General features: G+C 39.2%; 2 protein-coding genes across 16 annotated transcripts in view; one reads left to right on the plus strand and one right to left on the minus strand.

Moving 5' to 3' along the window:
* Positions 1-25,915, plus strand: part of CASK (calcium/calmodulin dependent serine protein kinase) — a 427,869-nt gene that overhangs the window by 219,025 nt on the left and 182,929 nt on the right. For all 13 annotated transcript variants that reach the window (XM_012448141.2, XM_012448142.2, XM_012448153.3 and 10 more), the window contains exon 5: positions 144-216. In XM_012448141.2, coding sequence (XP_012303564.1) covers positions 144-216 — 73 coding nt within the window. The remainder of the gene's footprint in view (positions 1-143; positions 217-25,915) is intronic.
* GPR82 (G protein-coupled receptor 82) lies at positions 10,425-14,992 on the minus strand. 3 transcript variants are annotated; one of them, XM_012448157.2, is made up of 3 exons: positions 14,776-14,992; positions 12,213-12,283; positions 10,425-12,080 (listed from the first exon to the last, which is right to left on the minus strand). In XM_012448157.2, the coding sequence occupies exon 3, from the start codon at positions 12,033-12,035 to the stop codon at positions 11,031-11,033; it is 1,005 nt and encodes a 334-aa protein (XP_012303580.1). In that variant the 5' UTR covers positions 12,036-12,080; positions 12,213-12,283; positions 14,776-14,992; the 3' UTR covers positions 10,425-11,030. The 3 variants fall into 3 exon arrangements, with proteins under 3 accessions (XP_012303580.1, XP_064220681.1, XP_064220682.1); XM_064364611.1 differs by having other exon boundaries at positions 10,425-12,283; XM_064364612.1 differs by lacking the exon at positions 14,776-14,992 and having other exon boundaries at positions 12,213-12,372.

Here is a 25,915-nt window from a genome sequence, read left to right on the forward strand (position 1 = left end):
CCTCACTTTACACCGGTCTTGTCTGCTCAAATGAAAAGTGTCCATGGACAGCTGAGAGTAGGAGTTATAAACTGGGAGCACTGTATATTAAGTTTTAAAATAAAAATCGTTTACAGTTTTTAGATTTCTTTTGTTTTTTACAGCCATTACATGAGACAGATACTGGAAGCTCTACGCTACTGTCATGACAATAACATAATTCACAGAGATGTGAAGGTAAGTCATTTTTTATCACTAACTTTAATGTTTGTGAAGGAAAACTGATATAACAGTGATAATCAAGAATTCTTCTTTTCTATTGTCATAAAGAACATCTCAATTTTACTTATAAGTAAAAATGTATATAATTGCTTTGTGTTTGGGAAGTCACTGTACTGATTCTTACTAGGAACACTATAATTTCAATTTATTTTTACTAAAGTGTTCATGCAGTCTAAAATTGTATTATTTCTTTTTTGCCATTGTGTGTCTGAGAGAAATGGAAAATCCAATAAATAGGAAAAACCATACAATATCTATACTGAGTTAATTGGGGGGAAAATTAGAATTTGGTTTAAATGGTAAAAGTTAATCATACACATATTTTCATAATATTGCAATGCAGAATAGTCAACATTGTATTTTTTGCAGATACTTTTTAAATATAGTATGAAATCATAATTATACACATAATATGATTTGTATACTTGGAATACCCATATTATCATTATTCAGTCTTTCTGCCTATTTGATCCCATTATCGAGTTAATGAGGACTCTCAGTTCCTGGCTTTTTAACAGTGTCAAGCCAAACATAGAAGGAGGCAAGAAAGGAGACCAGTGGGCTTTCCTCCTGATCCCTAGCTTCTCCCAAGGCCCAGAATCACTAGGGAGCCCCTGAGGTCCCTTTGGCCCTGGGCTGCACTTTTAAGCTCTGATATTTTGTCACTGGCCTTTCTCTAACCTCCAGCGTGCACAGACATAGTGTTCCTTCCCTCAAGATATATTATTAAAGGCCTGGCTTCTTCAATGTATTTAATATTTCAAATGGTTAAGAAAATTAAGTAGAGTTTAATTAAAATTTCTATAATGTTTGGGAAATTGTCACAGAAATCCTTGTAGTTAAAAGCTGAGGGAAAGCATGAGCAATTCCAAAACCATCTAGTAGAATGTTTTAATACCAAATGAAAATCACTGGAGAATTGTACAAAATATACATTAGTGCAAATTCGTTGTAAAATATCTCACTCATCCTTTTCAGATATGTTAAGAAAATGATATTGTTATTATCAAAACTCAACACCAAGCATTTCAATGGGTTCCCCTTTATAAAAAAGTATTCTTCAGTTATCCAAAGAGAAATAAAAGTGTGAAACGGGAAATTGTGAACTATAGTAGCTTGCTGTGCAATTATTTTGCATTAATTAATGTAAGAAAGTTCATAGAGAGTAAAATATCTCTTTGTATATATTCTAAAATATATACAAGAAATAATGATAACTTAAAAAACTAAAGTGTGTTTATGTAATAGCATTGTTAAGAACTATTTTGCACAAGAGGAAATTTTATTTTGAATGAATTGTCCAGGAAAGATAATTATATCAACATTATATAATAGTAATTGACAACATACTCTACTGTAATACTTTCTTTTTTTTTTTTTTTGAGGCAGAGTCTTGCTGTGTCACCCAGGCTGGAGTGCAATGGTGCGATCTCAGTTCACTGCAACCTCCGCCTCCTGGGTTCAAGTGATTCTCCTGCCTCAGCCTCCAGAGTAGCTGGGATTACAGGCATCCCACCACAGCTGGCTAATTTTTGTATTTTTAGTATAAACAGTGTTTTGCCATGTTGGCCAGGCTGGTCTTGAACTCCTGACCTCAGGTGATCCGCCCACCTCAGCCTCCCAAAGTGCTGAAATTACAGACATGAGCCACCACACCTGGCCTAATTCTTTCAAAAATGCAATCAGCTTTTGATTAGCAATGGTATTTGATTAATGACAACCTAAAACTAAATAATATCCAAAAGTAGATAATTTGACCTCACCTTTTAATTTACTTTCTGATTTATTTATTTAACAAATATTTGAGTGCTTACTTTATATAGATTATGTGCTTGGAGCCCTAAAAGTATTATGGTCTCAGTAGGGAAATAAGGCTCGGTATCTCTTATCTACTGCAGCAGATCAACACATGCCAAAACATAGTGACTTCAATCAATAACTGCCATTTACTTGCTCACAATTCTGCAGTTTAAGCAGAGCTTGATAGGGACTGCTCAATTCTGTTTCACAGGATGTTGGTGAGGTAGCATGGCTAGTTTCCACATAGGCTTCACTCACTTTTCTGGCATCTTAACTGAGCTGACTAGAATGCCTGGGAGCTGGCTGGGTGCTCTTTGCGGTCTCTCATTCAAAACTTTTCTCTCTTTCCACATGGCCCTGTCTCCAGCAAGACAGTGTCTTAGGGCTCCAAAAGAGCAAATATGGAAGGTGCTAGGCCTCCTGAAGCAAATTGACTCTGTGTCACATCTTATGCATTTCATTAGTTGAAACATACCTCACAAAAATGTCACAAGGCTAGTCTTAGTTCAAGGGAAGGAAACATAGATTCATATTTTGATTGGCAGAGTGCCAGATATATACAAGGATGGGAGAACTTGTTGGTGGCTACCTTTAGACAGACAGATAATTATTGTGCAAGGTAGAAGGTGATGAGTATCATTAAAAGACAAGGTCAGAGAAATTTCCTGGGGGAAGTCACATTGGAGCTTTGTCTTGAATCATGCAGTAGTTATATGGAGACAAAAGACATTTCAGGCAGAAGGAACAGTTTGTGCAAAGGCCCAAAAGTAGTCTTACATTGGAGTATATTAGATTAGTTTATTATTTCTGAAGTACATGCTAAATAATTTAAAGGAAGCACCTAGAAACATGCCAAGGAATGAAAAAGAAGTGATTCTCAAATTGCAAATTAGTAAGAAGAAACCACCCCAAAAAATGCCATTGTTCAGTTGGGAGGCACACTCAACACAGCACACGTTAATGTTGATATTCTTTTTTTCTTCTTCTTCTTTTTGAGACAGGGTCTCAGTCTGTCGCCCAGGCTGGAGTGCAGTGGCATAATCTCGGCTCACTGCAAGCTTCACCTCCTGGGCTCAAGCAATTCTCGTGCCTTAGCCTCCAGAATTGCTGGGACTACAAGCATGTACCACCACACCCGGCTAAATTTTTTTTGTATTTTTTTGTAGAGATGAGGTTTCACCCTGTTGCCCAGGCTGGTCTCCAACTCCTGGGCTTAAGCAGTCTTTCTGCCTTGGCCTCCCAAAGTGCTGGGATTATAGGCGTGAGCCACCATGCCCAGTGTTGATATTCTTTATATTTCAGAAGCTGAAATCTATACATTTTTACATGGATAATTAGAATACTCACATTTTGTTAATTGAGAATTTTTAATTTTGGTGTATTTTTCTTAAAACATTCATCCAAAAGATATTTACTGAGTGTCTACTGTGTGGCAGGCACTGTCCTAGGAACTGGAGCTACCTCAGTGAAAAAAAAACAGACAAAAATTACTGCCCTCATGTAGCTGACATTCTAGTTCAGGGAGACAATACTCAGTAAACAGAAATGAACTACATAGTAGGCTAGAAGGTAGAAAGTATCACAGAAAAAACTAGAATGGTCAGAAGGTTAGGGAGTGTCCAGAGAAGGGCTTACTTTTGTAAACACGGTGGTCAAGCAGGCCACATTGAGATGATATCTGAGCAAGGACTTGGAAAAGAGGAAGTGGGCTAATCTGATAGCTGAGGGAAGAGCATTCTGGGTAAAAGGAGCAGCCAGTGCAAAGACAGAAAGACAGGATCACAAGTAGCCAGCTTGAGAAAACAGCAAGGAGGCCAGTGCGGCTGAGGCAAAATGTGCAAAGGGGAGAGTAAAAAGGAGACAGGAGATGATCCTGCCTGGCTCAGGCCAGAGTAGTAGCGTTAGAGGTAGTAAAAAATTAGTTAGATTCCTGATATATTTTGAAGATTATGTCAATAGGATTTCCTAATGTAACTTTGGTAACCTAGGTAAAACTTAGTTTTATTCAAGACCTTCTTATGGGGTATTCCAACATAGTAGTCATTGTTAAACTTTAAGAACAATAAACTAATAATGTAAATTTTCACTTGGTTTGATTTGTTAGTATTTTTGCCAATAAAGCAATCTATGAGCTTTTCTTTGCATTCAGATATATATTCTGTGACTTACCTGTATGTAGATTTGGTTTGTATGTAGATTTGTTTCTGTAGTTAAAGTTTTTGTCTAAATTTTCTTTCCTTATATTTAGTAAAGAAAATAGAAGAGCATTACAATATTTTATTTCTCTAAGAAAAATTTTATTTACTCATCTGTTTCATCTAGTCAAGAATATTCTTAGGCCAGGCACAGTGGCTCACACCTGTAATCCCAGCACTTTGGGAGGCCGAGGTGGGCTGCTCACAGGGTCAGGAGTTCAAGACCAGCCTGGCCAATATGGTGAAACCCCGTCTCTACTAAAAATACAAAAATTAGCTGGGCATGGTGGCATGCGCCTATGGTCCCAGCTACTCAGGAGGCTGAAGCAGAAGAATCACTGGAACCCAGGAGGCAGAGGTTGCAATGAGCCAAGATCACACCACTGCACTCCAGCCTGGGTGACAGAGCAAGACTTTGCCTCAAAAAAAAAAAGAATATTCTCATTCTCTCTCTCGCTCTCTCTCTCTCTCTCTTTTCTTAGCATATGATCCAAAAGCATTACACTTCCCAAGGATCCTATTATTATATTTATTAATACTTTTTTCTTTACTTGGTAGACATTTTCTTTTGTAATTATTGTAACTGAGTCTTGAAAGGATTGCTTGGTTAGATTTGAGTATATGGTACCGTGTGACCTATTTTTGGGAACTGCTTGCTCTGTAGAAGCAATTTCACATGAAATTGCATAAAAAGCAATCGTATAATCCTTTGAAATTTGAGAAATGTGTGAACATAGTACAGAGTCTTCCCCACAGCCACACTTAGTGACATTTTGGGCTATATTCCTTGCTGTGGGAGGCTGTCCTGGGAATTGTAGGATGCACCTAAGCATCCTTCACCCACTAGATGCCAAAAGCATCTCCCCCCAGTTGTGACAACCAAAAATGTCTCCAAACATTGCTAGATGTCCCCTGGGGCACAAAAATGATCCCTGGTTAAGGCCCACTGTCATAATACTGTTATAATTCTCAAGATTTGACTCCCTGCAGGTATTAATTAAGGCATGCATACAAATTTCTATTTTTTTCTGTCATCTTCTTCCCTTTAATTCTTTTTCTCGTGAAAGAATGTGAAAACTTTCATTATGTTTCCAGTATTTTTTTTCTTCCTCTCACCTCTAAATTAAAAGTACTTTAGAAAGAAATGGCACAGTTATCAAGGTAAATGCAACTCCTGGCTCCTTGCCTTTTTCATGGGCTCTACTAAGCACTTAGAATTTGTGGAATTTTCTCCTCTCTTCTAACTCCTGCAGGCAGCCTTACATTATGAAGGTGTGGGGAGACTCAGTTTTAGACCTTTCTGTCACTCTAACCTACTCATGTATAATTCGAAGAACTGAAGTTGAAGTGAAACAGTTTCTCTGAGAATGCAAATTGCTATACACAATCACTTTCTATTCTGAACAGTTCCTGTGCCCAGAAGGTCTGGCTGCTGTTTTTAGTTCTCAGAACTATGCAAACCCCAGTCACACAGACACTCAGCCAGATGACAGAGTGTTTCTGAGTGTGCTTCCTTTAAATGGTTTTCCTTGCTAGCCAGTGTGAACACGCCTGGCTGTTTTGTGGCTCCCTTCTGGTCTCAGTTCTCCTTTTACCTGTTTAGGGCCAGACTTTATGATAAATTTGTGTTTATCACAGAACACTGGTTAGCATGGCATTATGGATTTCTTAAAATATTCTGTCGACTCTTGTTCTCCATTACTGATGTTTCTTTTAGATCTGCTACCACAACTGCCGAAAGTTTATCATGTTGTATAAAGAAATTTAAATTCTCATTAAAACAAAAATATATTTATTCTTTATTATTATATTAACACTGGTTAATCTTCTGCATTTCTTTTGTAAGTTTTTTGAATATAATGTGCACATTCAGTTTGAATGTGACATTTTAATAATTGTACTTAGGAAGATCTCATGGATTACATGATCATTATAAATTTATCTTTTGTTTCTAACTACCATACTTCTCTGTGCCCAGCCTACTCCTCCAAAAAAAGAAATTAACTCTTGGTTTTAAGTTTCCCAGCCTGAGCAACATATTTAAAACCCATCTCTTTTTTTTTTTTTTTTTTTGAGATGGCGTCTCGCTCTGTTGCCCAGGCTGGAGTGCAGTGGCATGGTCTTAGCTCCTTGCAACCTCCACCTCCCAGGTTCAAGTGATGCTCCTGCCTCGGCCTCCCGAGTAGCTGGGATTACAGGTGCCTGCCACCACGCCTGGCTAATTTTTTGTATTTTTTTTTTTAGTGGAGATGGGGTTTTACCATGTTGGCCAGGCTGATCTCGAACTCCTGAACTCGTGATCCCTGTTAAGTTGTTTATCCTAAATTTTGTTTGTCTAGTCTTAATGGTTTGTGTTCCTGATTATAGTTTGAAAGCTGCCTTAATGAGACTGTGTAGATGCCTGTTTTCTAAAGTTTAAGATACAATCTTTTTGGCCTTTGAATCAAAATTTGAGATTTCTGAAACCCCAAATTTGGGTTTGACTTTAACTCACACAGACACACTGAAAACACTGTTCTTTTTGAAATCCAAACTTTAAAATAGGGTAAGTTTTGAAGGTGATTTTAAGGCCAAGCACAGTGGCTTGCACCTATAATCTCAGCTGAGAGAGATTTGGGAGGCTGAAGCAGGAGGATCACTTGAGCCCAGGAGTTCAAGACCAGCCTGGGCAACATAGCAAGAGCACATCTGTACAAAAAAAAATACAAAAATTAGCCAGGCTTGGTGGCATGCACCTGTAGTCCTAGCTACTCAGGAGGCTGAGGTGGTGAGATCACCTGAGCCCAAGAGTTTGAGCCTGCAGTGAGCTATGATCACCATATACTCCAGCCTGGGCAGCAGAGACAGACTCTGTCTCCAAAAACAAAAGTGGTATTTTAAATAAAATATTTACTATGCTATTAAATAGCCAATTCTTCAATTACACAAAAAATTCAACATGATTTAAAATCAACTGTTTAGGAAAGCATCTATAGTGTAAAGATATCCATGATGATAATGAGCTGAGTATGTAGTTCATTCTTCAATATAGGAAATTACAGTGTGAGTTTATCAGAATGAGTAACTTAAAGAGAAATTGTGTGTCTCTTTTCCTGCCTTTTTAAACGTAAGAAACTCTAGAAATATTTTTTGTTTAAATTCTGGTAGAGCTGTTAAGTGATTTTTAAATAATTATTTTTAGAGGTTATATATTTGGGTTTTTTTTGTTTGTTTGTTTGTTTGTTTTGAAACAGGGTCTTGCTTTGTCACCCAGGTAGGAATGCAGTGGCACAATCATGGCTCACTTTGGCCTCAACCTCCTGGGCTCAAGAGATCCTCCCGCCTCAGCCTCCCAAGTAACTAGGCCTAGAGGCATGTGCTACCATGTCCAGCTAATTTTTCTATTTTTTGTAGAGACATGGTCTCGCTATGTTGATCAGGCTGGTCTCGAATACCTGGGCTCAAGTGATCTCCCCACTTCAGCCCCCTAAAGTGCGGGGATTACAGGCATGAACCACTGTACCTGGCCAGAGTTATATATTTTAAAACTCCTAAGTCCGGTGAGATTATTAAATGCAGTATAGCTTATGCTAAACAAACATTACTATCTTAGTCTGATGAGTTTTGGTCTCAAAATTCACATAAGAATAAAACTACTTAGATTGGCCACAATGCCTTATGCCTGTAATCTCAACACTTTGGGGGGCCAAGATGGGCAGATTGCTTGAGCTCAGGAGTTCGAGACCAGCCTGGGTAACATGGCAAAACCCTGTCTCTACCAAAAAATAACAAAAATTAGTGGGGCATGGTGGTGGGTGTCTGTGGTCCCAGCTATTCAGGAGGCTGAGGTGGGAGAATTACTTGACCCCGGAGGGAGAGGGGGAGGTTGCAGTGAGCCAGATCTCGCCACTGCACTTTAGCTTGGGTGACAGAGTAAGACCCCATCACAAAAAATAAAAAGAATAAAACTACTTTTGTAACTGTGGAGAAATCTGTGCGTCTCAGGAGCTCTTCCTGATGGACTTTGAGTTACTCTGTGATTTGCATGTCTAGGAAGTCACTAGATTGGACACTTCCATTTACAGCTAGCGTTCAGGGAGGTCATCTCAAGTTCCCAAGTCTCCTTTGTCCCTGCACATTAATGAGCCAAAAATCCAATTGCTACTATAAACAAATTGATATACACTGTAAATATTTGAAGCAAGGATGTGTTCAGACTTTTCTCTGAACATTTTCATCTCTCAGTTAAGCATTGAAGTAGAAAAGGGAAAAAAAATTTACTGGTTTTTTTTGTTTTGTTTTGTTTTTGTAATAACCTCTAGTGATTTTTGAACACGTGGCTCTTAGGCAATGTACTGTGAATTGCTTTTACAGCTCTAACTCAGGAACAAAACACACTATGAGATTAAAGACTTGGAAGGATTACATGAATTTACTTTAAACTTCTTACTGGACACTGAAGGAATTACTATGTGGAGAAAAAATGAGTCTCTAACAAAGTGGCAAGTTACTATTAACGGTTGATTTTAGTCAGCTGTTTTTGTTTGGTTATCTGAGAAGGGAATACAGGTACCATGGAAGTAGAAATAGACAAGAAGTTTATAGCTCCAAAAATGATTATGATCTCTTTGGGCAGATAGAACATGCTTTTTTTAATCATAATGTATGTACTTAATACAGAATATAGTCACCATCATTTGTCTACTTACAAGATTACATAGAAGAAAGAAATGACCGTTAAGAAATGCTTATCTTTAAAGATTTATTTAGATATTGGAAAAAATCAGAGTGTGATTTACTTAACTGTGCAGTTCATTCTTTTCTTTTTTTTTTTTTTTTTTGAGGCAGTGTCTTGCTCTGTCTCCCAGGCTGGAGTGCAATGGCGTGATTTTGGCTCACTGCAACCTCCACTTCCTGAGTTCAAGTGATTCTCCTGCCTCAGCCTCCCGAATAGTTGGCACACACCACCACACCCACCTAATTTTTGTATTTTTAGTAGAGGAGGGCTTTAGCCATGTTGGCCAGGCTGGTCTCGAACTCCTGACCTCAGGTGATCTGCCCACCTCGACCTCCCAGAGTGCTGGGATTACAGGCGTGAGCCGCCGCGCCCGGCCCACTTCAATATTTTCATCAGTAAATTAGTATACTTTAGAGTTGTAGTGATTAAAATAATACATGTAAAGCATATAAGCAGAATGCTTAGCAAACAGCAAGTGCTAAGCAATATCTACTCACAGTAGTAACAGGATCTATGAATATGATAGTATTTTCTGCTCTACAAATGAAGAAATTAAGACATAAAGAGGATAAGTAATTTGCCTAAGATTGTTCAGCTAAATAAAAAATAGAGCCAAGATTGAACCCAAGAAGTATAACTTAGAGACCAATCTCTTAATTGAGATACTATTACACTCACTTATTATTCATCCATTTATTTCACAAAAAAATTAACTGAACTGCCAGGTACTGTTTGTCACTAATAACATTATTTATATTAAATACAGAAGAAAATATGCACAATGTGATGAAGATGGGCATATAATGGCATAGCTTTTTACTTTAACAGTCTAATTCAAATATTTAAGCATTTTTATAAGTAACATCTGCTTTAAAAAATACAGAGTCAATGAATATTGCTTCTCCCCAATAACATGAGCCAGATAATTCCAAATAAATAATGTGTTTATAAAACCTTGGAGTTTTTAACTGTATTATTTATTCATGCATTTAGATAAGACTTGAGTGAAGCTATTTCTTTTTTTTTTTTGAGACAGAGTTTCGCTCTTGTTACCCAGGCTGGAGTGCAATGGCGTGATCTCGGCTCACCGCAACCTCCACCTCCTGGGTTCAGGCAATTCTCCTGCCTCAGCCTCCTGAGTAGCTGGGATTACAGGCATGCACCACCATGCCCAGCTAATTTTTTGTATTTTTAGTAGAGACGGGGTTTCACCATGTTGACCAGGATGGTCTCGATCTCTTGACCTCGTGATCCACCCGCCTCGGCCTCCCAAAGTGCTGGGATTACAGGCGTGAGCCACCGCGCCCGGCCCTTTTTTTTTTTTAACTTATTTTTTTGTTTTGTTTTGTTTGAGACAGAGTCTCACTCTGCCTCCCAGGCTGGAGTGCAGTGGCGTGATCTCTGCTCACTGCAACCTCCGTCCAGGGCTCAAGTGATTCTCCTGCCTCAGCCTTTCGAGTAGCTGGGATTACAGGTGCCCACTACCATGTCCCGCTAGTTTTTGTATTTTTAGGAGAGACGGGGTTTCACCATGTTGGCCAGGCTGGTCTTGAACTCCTGACCTCAAATGATCTGCCCACCTTGGCCTCCCAAAGTGCTGGGATTACAGGCATGAGCCACTGCACCCAGCTACTTATTTTTAAAGATTTTTAAATTGCCAATAAACACTGGCCATAGATTGACTCTTGTATTCTAACCACCAGAAAGCAGACAAGTCATAGACCATTTGCTTCTTTATCCTAGTCATGAAATAACATGTTCTGACCAGAAGCACTCACAGTTGAGTTTAAACAGTAGTCTGTTAGTTTCATATGAGTGAGATCCTTTCAATATGCTTAATTTTTCCCTCTGAAAGTTTCTGCCATCTCAACTTTCAGTATAAGTAGAACTGGTTTTTGAGTTTTATGAATATATTTATTTATTTTTAAAAACCAAAGAGATTTTCTTGGTGACTATTGTCATCTAAGCTGTGACATGTTAATGATGTAGTTTAGCATCCCTAATAAAGTCACATGAATACTTTTCTATATCGTGGGTTTTCCATTCAAAAGTCAAGCCTATGATTGCATATGTGCTGGATTAGACTTTGTAAAGAGATTATACAGTGTCTTCTTGAATGTTTTATCTAATAAAAGAAATATAATGGGGTCTGTGCTACTTCTAGCTGAAGCAAGACAGGTGAGGATGTTTTTTGTTTCTATTAAATAATTCAGTTGCTGACAGTTATCATTTTGCTGTAGAATGTAAAAAATGGGTTTAAAAATGCTGTAAGGAAGGAAGCAAACTATTAGTACAATCTGAATGACCAAAAGATGTCTTTTCACAGAACTGTAAGTCAAATCTTTCTCCATAATGGATGTACAGGTCCTTATTTTTCTCAGATGGCTTACAAAAGAGTAGTATGATGTTAGTACTACTAAAAAGGAAAGTCCAATAAATGTTGTTCCAATGAGACCTGCAATCTGAGAGATCATGGCTCCTAGTTCCATCTGCCGATTGTAGCATAGGCTCTCTTCTCCTTCTGTAGCCTCTATGACTGAGTAGTATATGGTAACTGGAATAATTATACCCAGTACAACTCCCCATATATAAATGCATAGTTTTCTAGCAAAGTTGGGCTGGCGAAATTTTTTCAGTAAATGGCCATAAAATATTTTCTCATAGCACGAAGTAGTATCTTGCAAGGAATCCTTTTGCATTAAGGTAGCGTAGCGGCTTATGGCAATCCAACTTAAAATTAAGAGACTGACAAACATACTTACATGCATCGATAGAGTTCCCAGAAAATTGACCACTCTGCATTGAGCAGATTGATATTCCCATTGGAAACCTTTCAGGAAATAGATACCCATGAAAGGCATGGCACTGCACACAAGTAAGTTTGCAGTCACAAGGTGTGCCAGGTAGATGTGCGTTGAGGTTTTTTTACCTATTTTTGTTAAAAATATCCATTGAGAGAGAGAGTTTCCAAAAAGACCAACAATACAAAGGAGGGTGTAAATGATTGGTAAAGCCATGGAAGAGATCATAGATGGTTGAATACATGTTGTGTTGTTGTTCATTTATGTCAGATTTTCTTGAATTTTGACACAGGAGCTAGAACAGAACTGCAGATATTTAATATTAAAATTATTTATGGTACAGTGTTTAAGCTTAATAGTTTTTTTAAAGCATTGAATGAAACAAAATAGTAACAAAAATGTACTAGATGGAATGGGAAAGTATAGATGGCTTCTTACCTTTTCTAATCACGATTGTCCACTTGAAATAAATACAAAAAGTTACTTAATGTGATGGATAATGCCTTTGTCTAAAAAACAAAATTCGATGTAAATAGTTACATGCCTGAGATTTATGGTTTTATTTAGAGAAATGAATAGTTCTTAGATTGTAAAACAATTTAAGTAGTGTAATAATGACTGATTTTCCCTAGAAATATAATTTAAAAAATTTTAAGGCACATACAGTCAATATATGTTGGCCAAAGTATTACAGAAGTATTTTGTGGCCATAATAATAGACAATTGACTGGTTTTTAATTAGCACATCACTTATGTATAGTTTTCAAAATGGTGTCATTTTGTGGCTAGATTAAAACACTCCTCTATAACGTGTTAAGAGTCTCTTTTCATATTTCAGAAGTTAACTCAATTCCACTTGAAGAAAAATTTAGGCAAGATCCTGAATTGAACAGAAGAAAAGTATAGCAACCAAGGACAGACTCCAAAATCCCAGGATCATTACCAAAGAGTATTTAAACTCTCATTTCAAACATTTAATGTTAAACTGTCATACTTCAGTAAAAGTTTACTTTACACATGTATGTCAAAACTGTAGCTGCAGCCAGATGTGGCTCTGCACCTATAATCTCAGCACTTTAGGAGGCCAAGGTGGGAGGGTTGCTTGAGACTAGGATTTTAAGAACACCCTGGGCAGCATAGCAAGACCCTGTCTCTATAAAAAATGCAAAAACTAGACCTGGTGTAGTAGCTCATGCCTGTTATTCCAGCACTTTGGGAGGCCAAGGTCAGCCTGGGCAACATGGCAAAACCACATCTCTACAAAAAACACAAAAAAATAGCCAGGCATCCTGGCATGTGCCTGAAGTCCCAGCTACTTGGGAGGCTGAGGCAGGAGGATCAGTTGAGCCTAGGAGTTCAAGGCTGCAGCAAGCTATGATCATTCCACTACACTCCAGCCTGGGTAACAGAAAGAGACCCTGTCTCAAAAACAAAAAAAAACTGTGGCCGCTATGCTTGTTGGTTAGAGTGTCCTCATGTGTAATTTGGTATCTGAGTTTTTCAGAGAATTTTTTTTTAAAGGATATGATGTTTTAATCACAGCATACACGCTGGTTTTTACTTTTTTGTGTCATATTTAAATCTTTCTCACTTCAAAGGGTACACATGAAGTGCTGAAGAATCTTATACAAATTGCTTCTTATTCTTATTTTTCTCCTTATTTCCTCACTTCCTTCAGGCGAGAATAACAAAAGTTACTGGATTCTGGTCAAATAAGAACCATGATCTCTATTCAGAATGTGCCACATTCTCTGTGTTCTTCACTTAGCCTCTGGGCACCACATTCTCCACTCTTTCATGATCTCGAGCAAGGTTTCTCAATCTTTTTTTTAATCATGTTCTCTTTTGATAAACATAAAAATTGTACTATACACAGCCTTTTGAAATTCTTATATCCCCTCAGCCCCTCAGGGCGATTTTACTCTCCACCCCTCTTCAGAATTATGGTTTGATTTATTTTCTGCATCTTGGCTTACAGAAATTGTTTTTTATCCCAAATATAATATTATAATTTTGTAATGGCTTTTTAAACCAATCCATACCCAAAGTCTTGAAAACTTGAGGACTGTGCAGTGTCTGTGGATTCAAATACCAAGGTCCTTAATTAATGTCTACCAGTGTCTTTATAATTTTCTTTGCTATTTTTATTTAGAAAACAGTCCATATGCTTCATTGCAAGTTTGTATCTGAATCTAGTGCAACCTGGTGAATTGTAATCTGGTTGCAATTAATGTAGACCATGATATAAATATATAAAACCTAATCTATAACTTTACCAGTTCAAAAATCAGTCAGATAGAGAGTGAAATGAGCCAGTTTATTTAAGAAAAAATTATCTGCTCACAGTAGATTTTGATTTTACATAAGGAATTGAGCTTCCTTTTATGATGTTGTTAAAAGCATTAACTCCTGCCTTTTGTAGATATTGCATAGTATACTAAAAACTGCAAAGGTGATGCTGCTTCTGTATAAATATTAAATGCTTTCAAACAAAAGGGAGATAAAAAGACTTCTGCAGAGGCTGGCTTTACCAGACAGAAGTTGAGTCTCTATAGGACTCTCAGTATAGTAATCAACAATTAGGTCACCATCTTTACCTTCCCAAACTTGTATCTACTATGTGCAAATACTCCTTCAAAAATAAACTTTGACTATAAAACTACTAGATAATTATTTTCTAAAATTTTGAAAATACTGTTAAGAAATCAAATAAAAATTACATGTTACAGTTGCAGAACTGGTCTCCAGAAAATGTCTCTATGTCTATATTCCCCTCAGGAGAATGTCTGTCTCAAGTCACTCTTGCATACATTTTATCTCTGCTAATTTGACAAATGAAAAAGTTCTACAACTCTTAACTACAGCTACTAACAACTATCTACATAATTAATATGCTGACTGCCTTTCTTAATGATCAGCTTTCAAAATGTAAACCATTAGGTCCTGTTCATTTTTATAGCATTAATTTTTCAGCTAAAAATGAATAAATAATCACTCTTACCTGTATGAGTAGTTTACGCCAACTAAGGTTATATTGTTAAGGGCAGTGATGCCAAATTTCAGACTTAAAATTCTCTGATCTTCACTCTTCCAATATCCTTAGTCAATGTAAACAGATTCTTGCATGACACCAACTACAGTGGGGTAAAAAGGGAAAATTAAACAGAGTATTGAGAAAAGTCAATAGTTACAGTCAATGTGGCAAATGCCTCCTCAAAAAACCCTCATTTCTCTATTTCTGTAGTGGGAGGAAGTTGGTGGACAATATATACATATTATACTTCCTTATGATTATTTCATGAACTAGTTATACCCCAGTAAGCTTTGTTTGCACAATTGACTGAAGTTAAGTTCACAGGTTTAAGCCCCCATGGCTAGTTTTATATGATACAGTGATAGAAGGAACCACTTTGCAGTAACCCACTAAAAATATTGTTGCAAACTTTTCTGTAAAATTGTTTGTGGGTGGCTTATTTGCAATCCATCCTTATCAAAAATAGAAACAAAACTCAAAGTTTTCTTATAACTTACTAGAATCAAATAGAGCTGAAATAGAACTTCATTATCATCTGTGAATTGAGACCCTTTGTTCTAAAGTTGAAGAAGCTGAGGCCCAGAGAAACTCACTGTAAGCACAGACTGCACCCAGGATGGGGTCCCAGTTTGGTTACTAATGAGTTAACTCACTCTGTTTCTAATTGCCTTGCACTACCTCCATTTGGCAACATAATACACTGTTTGGGGCATTTCATAATGGATTTGCCAAATCCTGGGAAGTGCCAAGTATGCCTCAGATTAAATGAATAATTAATTATATTATCAAGAATTGTGAAACCATGGCTAGTCTAAAACAATAAAAAATTTTAAAGATAAAAAATAGAGGCTGGGAGTGGTGGCTCATGCCTGTAATCCCAGCACTTTGGGAGGCTGAGATGGGCAGATTACGAGGTCAGTAGTTCGAGACCAGCCTGGCCAATATGGTGAAACTCCACCTCTCCTAAAAAATACAAAAATTAGCCAGGCGTGGTAGCACGTGCCTGTGGTCCCAGCTACTCAGAAGGCTGAGGCAGGAGAATCGCTTGAACCCGGGAGGCGGAGGTTACAGTGAGCCGAGATCACGCCACTCCACTCCAACCTGGGTGACAGAGCGAGACTCCGTCTCAAAAAAAAAAAAAAAAAAAATAGAATTGTGAAACCAATTTTTTGTACAGGATTGTCAAATCAGTCTGTGACCTACTAACTAAATGAAAGCTAAATGTGTACATCTGGGGAGCCAAACTTGTATCAAGCACTCCCTCTCTTTCTTGAGTAGCTAAACCAGTGGGAGTCCGAAAAAGAGAACAGAAATCTAATTTCATCAAACCTGAGCACTTTAGTTATCAGTAAATCTTCACTTAAAATTAACAGAAGTACTTTACCGTTTCTCATAAACCCCCAATGCTTACCTTATTTCATGTTTATTTCATAAATTCTCTCTGATGTTTGGTAATATTTCTCTCCAAAACAAAAGTGAGAACTGCCTACAGTGTCCGGATTGTGTTCTGCTGCTGTTCATCTTTGCCTTACCACCATTTAATTAAGAACAGTGACTCATCATCAAGGTTTACGGGCCATTCATTACAGAGTAATTTGGTTTCTAGAATTTCTATCACTTTTACTTCAGTAATGTATCATATTTGGGAAGGAATTAAATAGAACAGAAACCAGTTTTAAGTAATTTAGAGAATGGAAATGGAATGCTGTTTCTAAGTGATTGAAAAATAGTTGTAATTTTATCTGTTCAGGCATAAGCACCTTTGGTCCAAATAAAGAATGCTCTTGTTTTCCTCCATTGTCTCCAAACTCAGTAAATGATACCATCACTCCTTCAGTTATTCAAGCCAAAAATTTAGGAATCATCCTTAATTTCTCTTTCTTTCACATCTTACATCCAATCAATTGGTAGTACTCTAGCTTCTACTATCACTATACCATCATTCATTAGCCACATTTCATGAGAGCTTACTATGTGCCAGATATCTTGCTATGTGCCTTACATTTCAAGTCTTATTTGGTTTTCACAACACCCTGTGAAATAAATATCCCATTTTAAAGGTGAGGAAAACTGAAACTCAGAAAGACCACATAAGTTGCCCGAGGTCATGCAGCCATCTGTCCTCACAGGATGGTAATTGGCTCACCTCATAGCAAGTAATTCAAGAACAAGTCCATAGCTTCAAAGCCTTTTTGTGATCTAGCCTCTGAAGTCAACACTGTCGCTTCTGCAGTATTCTATTGGTCACACAGAGACAGCCCTGGATCAATGTGGGTGGGGTAAGTATCAGGATATAATGATCACTGGGAGCCATCTTGGAAACTGGCTACCACAGATGTCAATCAGCCATTGAACCAAAGGAAGAGTCAGAAGTACTGCTTAAAAACCATTGTCAGTCCACTGATCATTTATTGGGCAAGCATACCTGCCTGGATAGGTGTAAGTTTTGCCAGTTCTTACACTATTTTTGTGTTTTAGGTCTATTTTTGTTAAAGAATGTAATTCCTTCGACAAATATTTGTTGGAGTTTCTACTATGTTCCCAGCAGCATGTGGAGGTCACAGAAGTAGGATGTTAGTCACAAGCTGATTTAGGGTCTTTGGAAATTGAACAGATTCCACAAGCAAGCCAAGGATTTAGATTAATATGTGATGTGTGATACAAATGCTCTATGAGTTAGAGAAGGGCAGAAACAGTGACTCAAAGTGGTTCTGAAAGGCTTTGTGAAAGCAAATGGAAGGAAAGAGAGCAGAACATAATCTACTGGGTGACAGTTCTGTGCCAGGTATGGAACAGAGTATTTTACATCTAAGAACTCTAGAGATGTGTGGTGGGAGTCCCATTTTACACTAGAGGAAATTGAGGCTCAAAGAGGTTGAATAGCTTGCCTAGAGGGATACAATTAGTAAATTAGCTTTAAAACAACCTCCTTCTCTGCCTTAGGAAGAAATTATTTGTTGTTCTTGCAGGTCAATAAGGGTACCTTATGGTACTCGTGATAGGGTCATGTTTTAAGTATGTTTAACTTTGTTCAGATAGGGTTTCCTGTTCTGATTTATATATTTGTGTATCCTGTTCCAGACTTGAGGTAGCGGAAACTGACTATGGAAGAAATCAAGTTTTTTTCTATCTTTGAAAACTCTGGACTTTGTTAAGCAAACTATTATTCCAACAATGTCAGTATAAATTCTTTATGATTCAGTGATTTTGAGTTCCCCAATTGAAATATAGGTAAATTTTATTTTCATTCTTCTTTTTTTTTTTAAGACGAGGTTTTACCATGTTGGTCAGGCTGGTCTTGAACTCCTGACCTCAGGTGGTCCGCCTGCCTTGGCCTCCAAAGTGCTTGGATTACAGGCATGAGCCACCACACCCGGCCCTATTTTCATTCTTCTAAGAAATTAGGAAATATCATTACAATTGGTAACAAGAGGAAATGTCAGGGAATACTAGATTAATTTCAAGAATAATAAAGTATGTTACAAGTACTCTGTAAAAGTGGCCCCTTTGAACTTTTCTCATTCAGATCACCAATAGTTTTCTTTGGTTCTCATTCATCTTGCCCATCCATCTCTTCAAAGTTCCCCTTCTATTGTCCAACTTGGCCCAACAGTTCTAGTTGCTTCCTATTATCATCTGCCAAATATTGATCTCTTAAGTGTTCTGCTCTCACCCTTAGGATCTTCTTCCTTGAAGTGTTAGAGTTATCTCTTACAATTGAAGTTCTGTCTTGTGCTAATTTTCCTTCTTTTGAGATGGATTTGTATATTAAGTCTGTTTTTTAATCTGGCCCCAAAATTCATTTGGAGTGGTTCAGTGAGAGTGTTTCAAAGGTCAGGCACATACTTACCTAGCAGAGGAGATACCATGATCAAAGGGCAGACATATGAACATTTATTTTGGCAGTCCATGGTGGGCTGTACATAGCAGGGGGACATGAGAGCTTTCCTGACTCACATGGATTGTTGGAGTTAGAATTAGGGTCCCTTATCAATTTCCCTAGAGCCAGGACCCAGAGGACACAGGACAGCTTAGTTGTACCTGAAGCCATGTGCTTCATCTAGAAATTATTTTAGTCTATCCAAACTAGTGTTTAAACTGGGCAGTTGGCCTTTTTAAGTACTCTCACTGACCAATCAGGAGCTCAAGGCACTGAGAGGCTGGTATGCAGAAAGAGAAGACATGACTAATTTAGTACACATTAGAATATCATATTCAAAAAGAATTATTTCCTTAAAACAGGGGCAGTGGTAAGGAAGCCTTGTCCAGTTCAACATACACCCAAGCCAGTGGTTATCTTTAGGAGGAGTGAGGAACAGTGCAGTTACTCAAAGCTATGGTTTGTTCAAGGCTCACTGAGCCTCCTGCTCTCTCCAGGAAGTGGTGTCTGGCCACAGCCTTATTTCCAGTTGCACCGTTCTCAGGCCCTCACTGCCTGCCACAAGCAGCTGTGATCATTGGCGTCCCACCCTTAGTCAGGGTGTGAAGAAAAACCTCTCCTTGTTCTGAAGAACTGGTTTCTCAGCAAGCAATGGGAGTATTTCTCTCAATAATTATTTTTAAAAACAGCAGGAAATACAGTCTAAAGTTTGTACATTTATAACACAGAAAGTTATTAACTTTTAAGAAAAGTCTAATGACAAAACAAAAATGGACTTTGTGAGTGGAAAACACACATACACAAACTCAAAGGGCATTTTCTTATTAGTTTGCATTTCCCTATGCATCCAGTGAACCAGCTCCCCAGGAGTTGGATCCATCTCTAAATTCCGCTGGGTTACTTCACCTTTTATAAACGATTGCAGCACAGCTGCTGCTTCAAACTGTGGGTGACCACCCAGGAATTAAAGGTTCCTCGTCTCCCAATCCTTTCATCCTTTGTCTTCCCAACCACATGTTTCCATGAACCTGAACCAGGACTGTTCCAGCAAACCCCACCTCATTGACACTGAGACAGAGTAGAGACAGGCTTAGCTTCAGCTCACTTCCACTAGAGCATGCCCACTGATCACAAAACCCACATCACTACCTCAAATGCTAATAGTTCTTAAGGAATTCCAGGAATTGACCTTATGAAGATAACTAAGATTGCCTCAGGAAGGAATGCTGAACATCCCTCAGGAAGGAATGATTTACAGCCTTGTTGCCACGGGCCAGAACACCAGGTGGCCCATTACTCAAGATAACCATAGCAACCAGATCTGCTGAGCTGCTTTGCTTAGCCCAGCCTGCATACCCTTCCTGCACTTTGCCTGGTAAGAAAGCCCTACGAGACTCTTCAGGAGGGAGTCTAAGAATTCTCTCTCTCGTGCTGCCTCCCTTATGTTTGGGCATAAGCTCCAGTGAAGCTTTCTCTATGAAAGGGCTCTTCTGGCCTCATATCAATTTCTATTGCATTGAGAACCCAAGAACGTATGATCAGTAACAACGCCAATTGAGAGTAGAAAAAAGAAAAAAATCACATACAAGTTCAAAGTGCTTTTTCTTTTTTTGTTTTGTTTTGTTTTTGTTTGTTTTTTTTGCTCTCTCTCTCCCCCTCTGTCTTTCCAAAGTGCTTTTTCTACTCTTTATCATTCAACAAGAGTCGACACAGATGACCTTTATGACCACATGTGTGGGGATTTCTCCCAATGAACAAGCAAGCAAACAATTCTGCAGTGGACACCAGCTGGCTGTCCTCTAATTCAGTTCAGTTCTGTTCTGACACTATCTACCTGGAGATAGTGTCAGATCCCACAGGTTGAAGACTCAGTCCCCAAGACTTCTCCCCACCTTCAGATGCCAATGGTAAGTCCCAGGTTGTTTTACCTGTGCTTCTGACAGACAGGCTATAAATCAAGGATCACACAGCCCCCTCTTTGGATCCAATTAATTTGCTAGAGCAGCTCACAGAATTCAGGAAAATTGTTTACCAATTTATTATAAGGTATATTACAAAGGATACAGTGGAAGAGATGCATACAGTGAGGCGTGGGGGAAGGAAGGGATGCAGAGCTTCCATGTATGTCACCCTCCAGGAACCTCCACATGTACAGCTATCCAGAAGCTCCCTGAACCCCATCATTTTGGGGTTTTATCAGGGCTTCTTTGCACAGCCATGATTGATTAAAGCACTGGCTACTGTTGATTACCTTAACCTTTACCCCTCTCCCCTCTCTGGAGGGTGGGAATAGGGCTAAATGTTCCTGTCATCCTGCCTGAGTCTTTCCTATGGCCAGCCCCATCCTGAAGCTACCTAGGAGCTGCCAGAACAGCAGTCACCTCATTAGCATACAAAAAGACATCACTTAGGAGTTTTTGAGGATTTTAGAAGTTGTATGCCAGGCAACAGGCCAAAGACCAAATATGAGTATCACAGCCCACCCTCGGTCTTGGATCCCTCACATCAAAAGGATGTACAACTCAAAAGATACTGCCAAATCAATAGAATCTCGTTCAATCAGTAATAATCAGTCCAGTCCATTGTATGAATGTCTCCCAAGGCGAGGCCTCTCAGGTTTGCAGGCTTCCATTCAGTCTTGTCAGAGTGCTCTCAGCAAAAATATAGCTTCACCCTTTACAGCAGCTGGTATAATTGAACTAGGAGACAAGATATCATTTCTTGCTTTAAGGCTCTTTCAAGGTATTAATATAACACTGGATTTCTTTGGGTTCACAACCCATTTATTCTTTACTCTCACTACTATTTTTCCTTATCTCTATAAAAGTTTGGGAAAACTCCCAAACTTTTCCACCTTTGGATGGGACAATAGAATCAGCCACTGTACTTGTCTAGATTGCAGGCAACAATACTAGTCTAGCAAGTTCTCCCCCTCGGTCCACTCCCATTCAGATAGGGCAAGGTTCCATAGGTGCAGCAGAACAAGTGGGCTGTTTTTACCACCAGGGAGTGTAGCTGCATTCACTGTTAGCCCCAATTTTGCCAGATGGGATAAGGCACAATCCACCCCTTAGGAGTCCACCCCACAATCAGACCCTTAGGAATTCTGACTCAAAGTTTAAAAGCATAGTTATGGTTTCTTGCTTAGGAATCACCCCTGCTTCCAGCACTTGTAGTCGCAGTGCTGGTCCTAGGACCAATGCATCAGGTAGGGGAAATGTAAAAAAAAAGTCGAGGTGGTGTGGAAAAGAAAAATAAAGTATAATCATTATACCAATGTCCTCCTCCTTTGGCAAGAAATGCATAGTCATACTAGCATCCTTCCCTACCCCCTCTTCCCTGATACCTCAGAAAAGTAAAAGAATCTATTGAGTGGGTACCTTCCCTTAGCCCCACTCATGTTGAATGTGAGCACACACTTGCGAAGGCAAATAAGGCAGCTCTTCATGCTTTCATCTTCCTCTGTTTTAGACAGCCAGTGTTTTCATTGCCTGTTCTACTCTATCAAACTGTGACTCTGAGGAAGATCTCTCTCTGCCCGTTGCTGAACATTATAGGCTATATAGTGTGTTCCTTGGTCTGAAGAAGTGACAGCCATCCAAATCTGTGCAATATCTTCTGTTCTAGCTTTTTATTGCACTCTGAGAAAACTATTACTCTGAGAAGAATGTCTCTGCCCACCGCTAGAACATTATGGGCTGTACCATGTGTTCTTTGGCCTGAAGAAATGATGATCAGCTCTCCAAATATATGCAGTATCTTCTGTTCTGGCTTTTTTTGGCATTCTCATCATCCACATCTTCCACCGGATGAGCAAAGACTAGTCCAGATTCAGTGTCTACTCCTGTCAAGACCCATTTGTGGCCTCCCAGGGCTACCAGCATCAGCCTCACTTGCCAGCTTGTTCAGAGCCTTCCCACCAGGGAACCCACCCCATAGCCATGGATAGTGTCTGTCTCTTTTGCTGGCAAACAGAACAGTTCTTATTGGCATTTTGTGCCTTAGATGGTACAAAAGAAACATGTCTAAATGCAGCCCATCTCTGCACTGTTGCAGTACCCATTTATCTACTCATTTCATGGGCCCAGGTGACCACCTCAACAGAATACCCAGCGTTATCTGCTTGTGGATATCAATCACTTTTTGAACCAGGAAAGGAGCTCTTGAGCTCTTTTTTTTTTTTTTTTTTTGAGGTGGAGTTTCATTCTTGGCCCCCCTGCTGGAGTGCAGTGGCGCGATCTCAGCTCACTGCAACCTCCACTTCCCAGGTTAAAGCAATTCTCTTGCCTCGGCCTCCCAAGTAGCTGGGATTACAGGTGCATGCCACCATGCCCAGCCAATTTTTTTGTATTTTTAGTACAGACGGGGTTTCACCATGTTGGCCAGGCTGGTCTCAAACTCCTGACCTCAGGTGATCCACCCACCTTGGCCTCCCAAAGTGCTGGGATTACAGGCATGAGACACCGCGCCCAGCCAAGAAAGGAGCTCTTCTGATGGGCATCAGCATGTTCTATTTTAATGCACTACTCAAATTTCCATGGGGCCATTCTCCATATGTGCATCCCTTTAATAAATAGGCCAGGTTTCCACTGCCCTTCTGCCTGATCTTGTGGCCAGGCCACTGAGTCAATTTAAAAAATCAAACACAGGGGCTTTTGCTATTGTTCATTTCTTCAGAATGCAGCTTAGCCACCAGGCTAATTTGATCTTACCTTTTTTGATCAAGAGTGATATCCTTCTAAATAGGACTGTTCACCTTGGAACTGTCATTTACATACCAAGCAGCTCTTTGTTGGTCAGTAAAGAGCTGTTCATGGGACCCTGTGCAAGTGTCAGTAGAATCCTGCAGTTCTTCATACAGTTCCAGAGTTCGTCTTAGGGGAATAGAGGCTCCCTGCTTGAGAGTATTTCCTCTTTGCACGTCCCAGGGAGGATGCTTCTGTATAAACCATTTCCATTTTATTGTGGAACTATTCTGGGCACTGCCATCTTCATTTGAATGTTTCTCTGATATCATGTGAGAAAGCATGGGTATTTCAGGTCTCAAGATCATTTTATGTCCTTTAGTCATAGGGGTAGCTTCCGTTAATGTCCCATAGCAAGGTAGTAAATGCCTCCAAGTGGAAATTCTCTAGTGCAAAGTCCTAGTAGTTGTCACTGGACATGCTCACAGACTTTTACGTAAGCCCCAGTAAACACTCACAAAGGGCAAGCAGATGGAGAATTTGTCCCTACTGATACTCCAGCTTCTATTCTACACATTGTGGGCTTGGGTAATATCACTAGTTCCCATTTAGCATGTTCAATTAATATTGCTACAAGGGTGAATTTATATTCTGTTTTGCAATACAAGATAAGGGAAACATTCCCCAGTCAGACACAATATCCTCATAATACAGTCAAATAAAAGAGACACAACTACTTCATGTGAAGTGTGTTCAAATGCACCAACTTATCTTAATTTTCTCAATACTTACTTTCCTAACTGTAGCCTCTATTATGATTTTACCAACAGGTTTTGAGTTTACAATACTAGGTAGGGGATGTGTTCTCCACCCAGACATAATATCCAGTTCCATCAAACATTCAAGTAAAGGAGATACAGCTTCTTTACATAAAGCCTGTTTATACACATTCTAAATTTCATACTCCTACCAACCCTTACTTTCTGTCCCAGTCCCAGAATTTCTCTTCTTCACTCCCAGACCATTTTACCCTTTTCTTCTTAGAAAAAAGTTTTGAATCCCCAGCAGAGGGTTGAGCCAAGGGACCTTGGCCCTTTTGTCAATCTTTGTCTTGATTAACCTGCTTCGATGTTGTCCCAAGTAATTGTGTTGGTCAGCTTTCTCATTGTAATCTCTGCCTCTGATTTTTTTCAATTTGGAACCCCTTATTGTTGGGAGAACAGCAGAAGCTCCCTACCAACCTTCTATAGTAATGATCTTTGTTTTAACCCCATCAATTTCCACTTTATTCATCCCATTTCTTAATAGCCCTCTAAAGACTCCACCCTGCTTAGATGAGTCCGATGACTCTCCCTTTCTTTTTCCTCTTAGTTTCATCCCGTCAATGTTTTCTTCATTTGCCTTATTTCTCAATAACCATTTAAACTTTCCGTCTTCCTGGGATGAGTCCTGTGACTCTCTCCTCTGCCTTTCCCAAGTCTCTTGTTAATTATGCTCATGTTTTTATTGGTGCCCATACAAAAGGGCACCTTAGCCACAGCATTTGCCATGACCTGGATAATGGGCATATTCAGTCATCATAAAGCCAGTCCCACATGGCCTGCATATGAAGCAAATGAGCTGCTGCTTTACGGTACTCCGCTTGGCATTTGTAGGTGGAATTGGACAGTCCCCTTATCAGGGTAAAGAGACCTTACAGTGGCTTTTATCCAGTCCACCATGCTGGTCATTCCCTTGAAAATAACCTCCTTGAAAATAACATTTGAAATCTACCTATCCATCTGTGATTGTTCAATAGTGAACTGCAGATTCTCTCAACCAAACATGCTCTTCCACTCTTGAGCATTTAAAACCAAAGAAACTGCTCCAACAGTTTCTTCACAGTATACCCTCCAGTTTCAATAGTTTCTCGGTTTTGCCCTTTCCACACATTGGCTACCTTCTTGATAACCACAGGTTGTATAACCGTCCAGTGGGTTCATCTTCCCCTGTCTAGACAGAACCAATTTATTAATACAGGGAAATTGCAATAGAAAAAGAGTAATTCACACAGAACCAGTTGTGTGGGAGATGGGAGTTTTATTATTACTCAAATCAGTCTCCTTGAAAACTCAGGGATCAGCGTTTTTAAGGATAATTTGGTGGGTAGGGGGCTAGTGAATCAGGAGTGCTGATTGGTCGGCTCAGGGATGAAATCATAGGGAGTCAAAGCTGTCCTCTCATGCTGAGTCATTTCTTGGTTGGGGGCCACAGAACTAGTTGGTGGGGCCATCCAGTTGTTAGAAATGCAAATAACTGAAAAGACATCTCAAAAGGCCAATCTTAGGTTCACGATAGTGATGTAAGTTGCAAATCTTACAACCTCCAGAATAATGGCTGGCAATATTTAGAAGTCCAGCCCCTCTCATCCATACTTGGTGGCTGGTGACCTTTCATTCATTTTACAAAAACAGTTTAGCTTTTTGGAAGGGCTATTATTTAAACTATAACCTAAATTCCTTCCCAAGGCTAGTTTGGCCTATGCCCAGTAATGGACAAGGAC

Source organism: Aotus nancymaae, unplaced genomic scaffold (genome assembly GCF_030222135.1).
Source record: "Aotus nancymaae isolate 86718 unplaced genomic scaffold, 86718_ANA_hifiasm-v0.15.2.pri h1tg000058l, whole genome shotgun sequence".
Classification (NCBI taxonomy): Eukaryota; Metazoa; Chordata; class Mammalia; order Primates; family Aotidae; genus Aotus; species Aotus nancymaae.